Below are 9,745 nucleotides of genomic sequence, written 5' to 3' on the forward strand. Positions count from 1 at the left end.
TAAGAGAAGCAGGGACTGGAGATGATCACACAGGAGGAAGTCCTTTGAAAAGGTTTTTGTTAAGTAGCAGTTAGAGCTCTGAGGTTCGCCTGTCCGGTGTGCCACCTTCCAAGTTCCCAGCTCGCCCAGCATCCCTGTTAGAGCCAGTGGCTCAGGACAGGCCTGAGGGCCTCTCACTTCCACCAGTCCTGGCCACCAACCAGTGTGACGGAGTGACGGGTCTCCTTTCCTGTGAGGAATTCTAGCTCTTACTCAGAACTGGTCCAGGAGAAGTGGGCAGACACCCAGTTTCCAGCTCTAGAGCCAGCTGCCTCTGAGCCACTTCTGCTTCCTGCCAGGTAAGGCTACTTGGAGGGAGGGCAGCAAGGACCTGGAACGGCAGGGCTCCGGGGGTGGCCGGGGCCAAGCTGCAGCCCCTGCCTGGGGGCCCTGTGAGAGCCTAGACCCGCACAGGTCCGGGCCTCACTGCTCAGGGGGGCCGGGGCCTTGGTGTCCACTGAGAAGAGAGGGGAGAGAGGCGTGGGGAGGATGCGGCAGCTGTGTTCCCTGACACCCCTCTGGGGATGCATTTCCTTGTGGAAAGCACAGTCAAAGCTCTTCCCCACATTCCCAGACAGTCTCAGGGGCCCCTTCTCTTCGGACTCTCCCAGGACGCGAAGAGAGTTTCAGGAGGTTGGAGAGGGGAAGGGAGTTAGAATCAAATTTTGAACAATCTTTGAAGTTTGGCACACTTGGGGTACACAAGGGGGTGTACAAGGAGCGGGACGGGGATGGGGCTTCTCCACAAGCCTTGCTGGCTGCGAGGGAGATGGTCGCAGGCAGGGCCACTGCAGGCGGGCCTTCAGGGACAGACGGCCTCCAGGGCCCTGCCTGCCCGGCCTCGCTCCACTCTGAGGGTCAAACCCAGAGCAGAGGCTCCTGAAGGGGAAGCACAGACCAGCTCTGTCAAAATCACCCAGCGTGTGTTCATGAAAACAGCCTGTCCCCCTCCGCACCTTCCGCCCACAGAGCAGCCACAGGCGCCAGAGACCTGCGTGTCTCTGAAAAGCGCCCTCCTGGGCTGCCAGACCTGCTAAAAAACTATAAACCTGGAGGCTCGTAAAACACTGGACGTCTCAGAAACCCGGGGTGAGCAAGCACGATACCCCCCAGCTCGGCCCACCTTTGCTCACACCTGCCACCCAGGGGCCGGCGCAGACGCGTTTCTTCTCTTGGTGACAGCCAGCAGCGCTTCCTGTGCCCCGGGCGTCACCAGCACGCGGTGGTGCCGCTTCCTGTGACCCACTCTCTGTTTCCATTCTGGCGCAGTGTTTGCTCTTTTCTCTCTGCTTTGGGGCCTGGAGGAAGGTAAGCTTCTCATGGAGCCTCTGGGACCTCTTGGCAGCGCCCCTGGCGCCCCTCCCGCTTCTCCCCCAGCTGCCTCTCCTGGGAGCCCCGCACCCTGTGAGCTCGCCTCCCGCGTGGGCATTGCAGCCACATCCAGGCAGAACCAACCTGTTCTCTTTGTATTTGGGGTTGACTCAGTCTGACATTTCACGGGTAGACGGGAGGTAGGGAGTTTGCTGGGGAAAGAAAGTTCTAGAGAGACAGATTGGAAGCTTTAGAAAAGAAGAAATAAAAATCAAGAGATTTTTTTTGTGTGGGACTTTGGTGAATAAAAATGTAAAAAGAAATTTTGAGAGTAAAAAGCTGTACGTTAAGGAGGGTTTGGAAGACATGAAGGCCAGGAGGATTTCCATCATTCTTATCTACTCAAAAAAGTGGTTATACCGCACGGGATTGTATGTGAAACACAAACCGATTTTGCCTTTTCTCCTGGGAATCAGCGACTTAGCAAGAGCCAGGAAAAGTGGCAGACATGCTGGCCAACCGATTACGATTAAAAGAAGGCTTAGGAGGAGCAGCTGAAGCCGGAGAGGTTCCTGTGACAACGGCTGTCCCAGCCTCAGAGTCCACCCCTCTGCAGGGAACTTCCAGCAGCCAGGACAGGTGAGTGGCTCAGGGCGGTGAGCTCCACCCTCCTCTGATTCAGACAGGGGCCCTGGTCTACCCTGGGGGCTTCCACCCTAGCAGTGCTGCCACCCCTCACACCCGGGCTCGGGTCCACTGAGACCACCAAACTCTAGGCTCAGAGACGTTTGCTCGGGACTGCTGGGAGGAAAGGAAGAAGTGCTGAGGAGAAGAGGGGGCTGCGTGGGGAGGAGGAGCCCAGGCAACACAGGACTTCCCAGAGCTGGCTGCCCGGCCTGGTGGATTTCTCACCTCCCCGAGGCCCTGATTGCTGTCCTCGGTCTCCCGTCCCGGGTCCCGCCAATCACTCCTCCACACAAGGGCCCACCGAGATGGGAACCAGAGCCCCCTTCTCTCCAGGATGTGTTTTTAGGTCCTAAAAACTTGCCGTGAATGAAAAATGTAATCCTAGATATGATAAAGATGTGTCTTTAGGACATAAAATCTCACGGAACTAATCATGGATGTACATTTTACTGCTAAAACTTTCACTATCATGCTAACAAAAATAAAAAGTCCATCAGCAATTGAAACTAGGAACACGGTAGTATCAATTTCAGTGCTGGCGTTACAGTACAACTCAACTGTAATAAATTTAAAATCACTGTAGTTTGGGGAAAGAAATGTTACTACCGTGACAAACACATGTCATTTGCAGGTAGACAGGAGCGTTGATGGAGAATGACTTCATAAAGTTGCCAGAATCTTGGGGCCCTCACCCCCCAAAAAACTATTTCTATATTCATCCATTTTATGAATTCACCCACTCATTCATTTAACAAATTCTCCTCAGGCCCCAATAAGTACCAGGCACTGTTCCAGGCGCCAGGTGAGCAGCGTAGATGAGTCTATGACCTCCTGGAGCTTACGGTCAAGTGCGGGGAGTCACATATAAGCAGGGAAACAAATGACTGTGGAATATAATGTCCATCAGTCGTAAGTGCTCTGAAGAAAAACCAGAGCAGAGTACGGGACTGACGGTAATAGGGTGTGGCCCCGGAGGCCTGTCTGAGGTGGTGCTATTCAGATGCGGGAATGAAACGAGGCCTGAGCTGCACAGACAGCTGCAAAGGAGGGCTCCAGGGCCAGGGAGCAGCAGCTCTGAGCTGGGACTGTGCTCCCCACGGTGAAGGAACCACCAGGAGTCCCAGCAGTCCAAGTCAGAGGGAGAGCGCTAGGAATTGAGGCCGGAACATAAGGTGCTGGAAGTCCTCACTGGGGAGGGACTGTGGATGTGATCCCAAGTGCGATGAGAAGTCGAGGAGGGTCGCAAACGGAGGAGGGGAGTGATCTGATTTCCTGTTAGAAATCAGCTCCTGTGTGAAGATGGTACTTTGTGGCCAAGAGTGAAAGCACAGAGGCCCATTAGGGAGGCTACTGCGAAGGTCCCCGTGGAACACACGGTGGCTTGGAGCAGGGAGGTGGCAGTGGAGCAGTGAGAGGCGGCTGGGTTTGGGAGAGATGCCCAGAGCTGAGCAGACAGAATCTGCCGGTTGACTAGAAGTGGGTCATGAGAGAAAGAGAGCCGTCAAGGATGGCTCCAAGGTTTTGGACCAAGCTGCTTGACGATGGGAAACCCCAGAGGAGGAGCAGATTTATGGGGGGAGCAGGAGTTCTGTTTTAGACATGTTTGGTTTGAGATATCTATTGGGCAGCCTGGCAGAAATTTCCAGTATAAAGTTGGGTAAACAAACCTGGAACGTCAGGAGGACAAAAACCTTCCCTGGTAGATGACCTGGTTTCTAATATTTGGGGGTAGCAGTTCTGCTCGTGACTCCTTCTGTCAGCTTGACTGGCTGCTCCCTGCTGCAGTAGGCAGGCTGAGCAGGAACGCCAGCCCTGCCAGGGAACGGCAAGTAGCGAGGGGCTTGCTTGGTGCGTGTGCGCCGGTTAAATTCCACTGGCCAGCAGAGCGCTGCTTGGAGACCGGCTCTCAGGCCGGTGCTGTGGGCTCACTCAAGTGCACACAAGCTGGGCTCTGTCACAAGGACACTCACTAACTGCAAATGGAGTGATCCTCTCCTCCGAGCGATACAGGAAGCCTAGGAGTGGGACCGGGGGAAGCAGGGCAGACTGACTCGACAGGCAAGTTTGGAGGACAATGCGGTGCGCTGGAGCTGGCACGGTCCTTGGGCCCTAACAGGCCTAGATTCGCATCTGTCTTTGCCCTTTCCTACCCACGAGGCCTTTGACATGTTCCTCTACCTTTCTGAATCTCAATCTCAGGTTCCTTTGCCACAAGAGAGACGGGATCGTTGTAAAGATTAAGTAAATTTCATATGCAAACCCCTGGCATCCAGTAAGCATTCAAAAGGGATAGTTCCTTCTCCTGTGTCCAATTTCCCTCCACCCGTGAAGAGATGGCCCTCTCTTCCACCACACAGCCCACCCCCTTCAGCTTTCCTTCATGGGCCGCATCGCAAATCCTGGGGCTCTAACTCTGGAAGGGACCATCTTCTCCCCTCACCCCACAACGGCTGGGGCATCGTATTTGTTTCCTCATAGAGATAAAGAGCAAAGCAGCAACCTCTTTTCTGTGTTAGCGGGACTCCTCTCCGTCTTCCTGGTCATCGCGATTTTCTGCATCCTGTGGAGCTGGAGTAAACGGAAGAAGTGTGAGTCCTTTGTCCAAAGTTGGGGAACACAAGCATCAATAACCCCGTCTGGCATTTAAAGCCCAGTTTATTCTCCAGGGAGGAACTATTGCACTTGGGAGTCCTCTGTTTCTATCTAACACGCTGGTCATTGTCTCGCTGGAGATCCTGAGCCGTGGCGCAAAGGCTCTGCGCTGGTTGGAGCTCCATTTTGAGTCACTGTCTTGGTGCCCCTGTGCCCCCGTCTCCTCTCCCTGTTCTGTCCACGAGTCCCCTCTTCTTCAACCCACATGGAATGGGTCAAGTCTGAAAATGTCCTTTTTATGAATCATGACAAGAGTGGGGAATATTTCCAGGGACCGCGTCATCCCTGCGTCCCCGTGACCCCGCCTCTCTCACTGCCTTGCAGGGCGACCTCCTTACCTCCGAGTTACTGTCATGCCCTCTCTGACGCGGCCTCGATCCAGACAACGAGCCAAAAATATTTATGACCCCTTGCCCCGCAGGCAAGAAGAGCCTGGTAGGTTTTTCTTTCTCATCTGTGGAGTCCAGACGAAGGAAACTTCTGCCCCAGATGCAGATCTCACCACCCGGAAGCAGCGTTCCCTAACCTTCCAGACCTGTCTGCCCTCAGAGCATGTGGAGGAGAAGGGGGTGGATGGAGACACTGCAAGATGCGGCTCCAGCGGGGGCCTAGCGATCTCTGAAAAGAGAGCAGGGGCTTGTCTAGGTTTGGAGTTTGGGTTTTTCTTGATATTGAGGCAGCAGAGGACAGATGGGTGTCTGGAGATGGGGAAGATATTCAGACGGAGAACATGGCTGCCAGCATTACAGGCAGGGAGGGTTTGCCCCAGGAGCATCCTTCCCAGCCTCCCAAGCCCCTACGCTTGTTCCTTGGGCATCATGGAGGCTGAGGAGGGTTCAGAACACACCGTCCCCGCAGCTCTGACCTTCTCACCACAGAACACCAGGCCCCAAACACCAGACACCACACAAACCCGCTCCATCCACAGTGAGGGCATTGCTGGGCTGAAGCCCTCGGAGAACCGGCTGTTTTCAGAACTGTTTCCGTCCTTTCAGGGAGACAACAGTCAAGGAGTATGCGTATCTTCAGCACCGAGAGCCTCCTCTCCAGAAATTCCGACAGCCCTCCCTCTGAGCACGTGGTAAGAGTCAAGGGAAAGGATACGCCCCTTGGGAGAAATGACACGTCTCTGGCAGGAGAACCAAGAGGAAAGAGGTCCAGCTCTTGGATCTTGTTTCGCTGCAAACAGCATGTCCTTTGGCAGTGGCCCTGCAGCCCTAATAATAAATTGGAAGGACCAGCCTCCGGGTCTCCCCACTGCCCAGTGAGAAACATTGGGAAAGATGGAGCAGGAGCTGGAGATTTTAAGAAAGGCAGCAGGCACACTATTCAAGGGCATGACGTTAAAACGCAAAGGGATTGTTTTAGAAAGACACTATAACGTGCTTATGCAAATGAGCACTGTATCCTTCAGAGAAACCACCTCGGAGGGCACACAAATATTCCTACATTCCAGCTGGGACTCAAAACACCCTTAAAACCCTGCTTTGGAATTCCTTCTGGGGCCTATCTCAAATTGTTTCAGTTCTCCTCAAAATAGCAGACATATTCATAAGTCATGCAGCACTGTAGCTAGTGGGGAAAGTGACCGATCACACGGGGGACACCCTTAGAGGTTACGACTAATAACAATCACCCACGTCTCTCACGATCTGGCTCTGAAGGCAGCTTCCGAGGAGGAGTCCCACAGCCGTCTGAGGCAGAGGCATCAGGGGCATTAGAGGGACTCCTTTGAAGAGCAGGGTGCTCATTCCCATAGATAAGTCCTGTCTTGCGTGTTAGAGAATGAATCCCTTCAGTTGGGGACGTCCTCGGGCGAGTGCAGCCACACTGCTGCTGCCGGTTCGCCTGGCCCCCAGCCTCTCGGTGCCCAGAGGGTTAGGTTCAATTACCACGCGGCCATCTCCAGGTCAAGGTCACCACCTCTGCTTCCTCCCCCTCCCACGTGTCCCATCCTTGGGCTCTGCTCCTGCCTCTAAGACTTACTGGGGCAGCAAGTCTGAGTAGCTGGTAACGGGTAGGGAAGAGGAAACTCCATGGCCGAAGCTGGCTCCAGGACTCAGGTAAGCCCCAAGGGGATTTTGCATCAAGCGCTCAAGTCCCAAACTGACTTAAGCCACAAACATTTTGGCTTGGAGCCTGTAGTGTTTGAAGAACATTTTGAACCAGTTACCAAGATTTAAATATCTAAAAAATTTCACATTAAAGTCTGGATGTCCAGCTTTCTTGAAAATTCAGAAGTTCTGGAAACATCAGACCAGCATCCCTAACTGGCCATAGTCGGCTGACTCTGTGTGTCAGCTGCCCTTTTACTAATAACATTGGGCATTTTTTTTAGTGTTTTCTATGCGCCAGGAGTTATCTAAACACTTTACACGCAGTAATCCATTCGCTCCTCACCAAAAAACTCATGATGTAGATATTAACATTATGCCCGTTTTATGTTAGTGAACTACAGCCCAAAGAGATTAGGGAACTTGCCCCAGCTCAGCTCTGGGTGGTGAGGCTGGGTTTGCACCCTCAGTCGCAGCCCAGTCTCCACCGTGGGCCGCCGTGCTAAGTCACCTCTCCAACGTGCTCTGAGGCACAGGCTCCCTCCAGTTTATAATACTTGAATCCTCTTGCAATTTATCATCACATTTATACTGTTGCTTTCCTTCAACTCAGCCCACTTCACTCGTACCCACCTAGCATCTAAAGGCTCGCAGTTTGAGACCCCAGATTTAGAGCTCTGCTCCTAGGTGGAGAGCTGAGTGAAGGAACTGTCAGATGGCAGCACTGGGCAGGGAAGAAGAAGGTTCTCTCCATATTTCTGCTTCCATCCTGTCACTGACTTTCTCTTCTTGCTCACAGCCCTCCCAAGCAGGCAATACCTTGAGGGTGCACAGAGCCCATACTTATGCCCTGGGGTATGCGGTGAGTATCTATGACAATGCCATGAGACCCCACATAGGTGGCGACCTCACTCCCTCGGCACACTACATCAATGTCGGAGAGTCCAGAGATTGCCCGAGCATTTCTTCAGAGGATTCGAGAGATTATGTCAACGTCCCCACAGTAAAAGAGACTGCTGAGACTCCAGCTTCTACCCACAGCCCTCCTGGGCACCTCTCGGACCCCCCACGTGCCCAGGAGCTGGAGTTTACTGAGGAAAGAGATGAGGGCTGTGGGAACGCCAGTGACTGCACCGGTTTTTGGTCTCCAGGAACCGAGAGCAGTGAACTACTCAGCGACGGGGAAACTTCTTCTCAGTCCTCAAATGACTACGTCAACATGACAGGGTTGGATCTCGGGGCCATCCAGGGGAAGCGGCCCTGGGTGGCTTTTCAGTGCTGCAGAGATTATGAAAATGTCCTGCCAGCAGATCCCAATGGAAACCAGAAGCAGGTAGAGGAAGAAGTGACGTCCTCAACCACAGACCGTGTAGAAGGCAGGCCAGAAGGTCCAGGGACCCACATCCAACATGTCATGCAGCCAAGGAGGTTATTGGCTTTAGAGGGTTACGTAGCCTGTCAGTCACCTGCACAGAGGGAGATCAGTCAGATCCAATGTGGAGAAGAGATGTCAAATGAGGACGCTAAAGACTACGAGAATGTGCCGGCTGCCAAGTTAGGAGGCGGGAACTCCGAGCAGGGGCCTGACACACGGCTCCTTCCCGATGAATTAAGACCCAGCCGCCCAGCTGGAAAGCCACGCGGAGTGGTCTATCCTGCTAGATCTATAGCCACTCCAGGGTCTAGTGAAGACCCTTGATCGTCCTTGTATTTCAGTGGATTTGTTTGGCTAGGCTAAAAAGAGGCTGAGATAAGTAGAGAGCTAAGAGGCTCACAAAAGCAGGGGTTGGGAAAGGCAGAAAGGAATTCTTCTCAAGCAGGGCGCTCTGATCTCTCTTACCAACCTAAGAATGTTTGCTGAAGCTGCCTGCTAGGACTGTTAGGAGATTAAAACTTGGAGAGTACTTTAGTGCACGGTGGAAGCATGAGCTAGTCTAAAATCATCACCTTCACTTACACCAGCAGGCTGCAGAGAAGAATGCAGATTGTTTTGTAATCCGTGCAGAGGCCAAAAGGAAGAAGAAGTGGGGATAAGGATGGAGAGACAGTTTCCACTTTAAAAAGAGTGTGGACAACCAAATCCTGGAGAAGATGTGGAACAGCAGACTCTCGTTCATTGCTGAGGGGATTGCAAAGCAAAACATCCACTTTGGAAAACTGTTGGGCAGTTTCTTATAAACACACACTTATTGTGCAACACAGCCATTCCACTACTGGGTATTTACCCAAGTGAATGGAAAGCTCGTGTTCACACGAAAACCCTTACATGACTGTTTATAGAAGCTCTGTTCATAATTGCCAAACCCCAGAAATAACCCAGATATCCTTCACAGGTGAATGGATAAATAGACTGGTGTATTCATACGATGAGTTTATCCATATTCAACAGTAAAAAGGAATGAAGGTTTGGTTTATGCAACAACATGGACAAATCTTAAAGGCATTTTGTTAAGTGAAAGAAGCTAGACCTAGAAGTCTACCTATTGTATGACTCCATTTATATGACATTTTGGAAAAGGTGAGACTACAGGGATGGAAAACAGATCAGTGGTTGGCAGGTTTGGGGAAAAGGGAGAGCTTTACAACGAAGGAGCTGCACACGGAAATTTTTAGGATAATGGAGCTGTTCTGATTGGAACTGTGGGGGTGGATACATGACTCTGTGCATTTGTCAAAACACAAAAAACTGTATAACACAAAGAGTGACTTTAATTGTATGCAAATTTTGAAAAATTAACCAGGCTATCAGGGGAACCCATGGTGGAATGCAGATTGTGACAGATGAATCTAACTGTATTACAAATATATGACATAATCCCACGGAAGGGGATGGGGGGAAAGGAGCTGGCCTAATTAACTTTGGAAAATAATGTTTTTACTTGAAACTGAGATAAAGACACAAAGAATGGAACACAAACTCTGCACTCTAGTTGGTAAATTTGTATCACGCAGGAGTATAGGTTAGCAATTCTGAAACTACTGTAAATGTATACTAGGGTTGA

At 51.9% G+C, this 9,745-nt stretch overlaps 1 protein-coding gene across 2 annotated transcripts; it reads left to right on the plus strand.

The window, feature by feature from the left end:
* On the plus strand, positions 1–9,215 carry LAX1 (lymphocyte transmembrane adaptor 1). Of its 2 annotated transcripts, XM_046680161.1 has the most exons (6): positions 1–338; positions 1,827–1,989; positions 4,516–4,625; positions 5,014–5,124; positions 5,685–5,770; positions 7,543–9,215. In XM_046680161.1, the coding sequence occupies exons 2-6, from the start codon at positions 1,859–1,861 to the stop codon at positions 8,440–8,442; spliced, it is 1,338 nt and encodes a 445-aa protein (XP_046536117.1). In that variant the 5' UTR covers positions 1–338; positions 1,827–1,858; the 3' UTR covers positions 8,443–9,215. The 2 variants fall into 2 exon arrangements, with proteins under 2 accessions (XP_046536117.1, XP_046536118.1); XM_046680162.1 differs by lacking the exons at positions 1–338; positions 1,827–1,989 and adding an exon at positions 3,243–4,309.
* Positions 9,216–9,745: the final 530 nt, after the last annotated feature.

This window comes from Equus quagga, chromosome 13 (assembly GCF_021613505.1).
Source record: "Equus quagga isolate Etosha38 chromosome 13, UCLA_HA_Equagga_1.0, whole genome shotgun sequence".
Lineage (NCBI taxonomy): Eukaryota > Metazoa > Chordata > Mammalia > Perissodactyla > Equidae > Equus > Equus quagga.

What these genes read in the sequence shown, in the direction of transcription:
- LAX1 (XM_046680161.1), top strand. Translation starts at nt 1,859, where the DNA reads ATGCTGGCCAACCGATTACGATTAAAAGAAGGCTTAGGAGGAGCAGCT. An exon ending in ACTTCCAGCAGCCAGGACAG is followed by an intron (nt 1,990 to 4,515) that starts GTGAGTGGCTCA and finishes GTTTCCTCATAG; the next exon opens with AGATAAAGAGCAAAGCAGCA. An exon ending in GCCCTCCCTCTGAGCACGTG is followed by an intron (nt 5,771 to 7,542) that starts GTAAGAGTCAAG and finishes TCTTGCTCACAG; the next exon opens with CCCTCCCAAGCAGGCAATAC.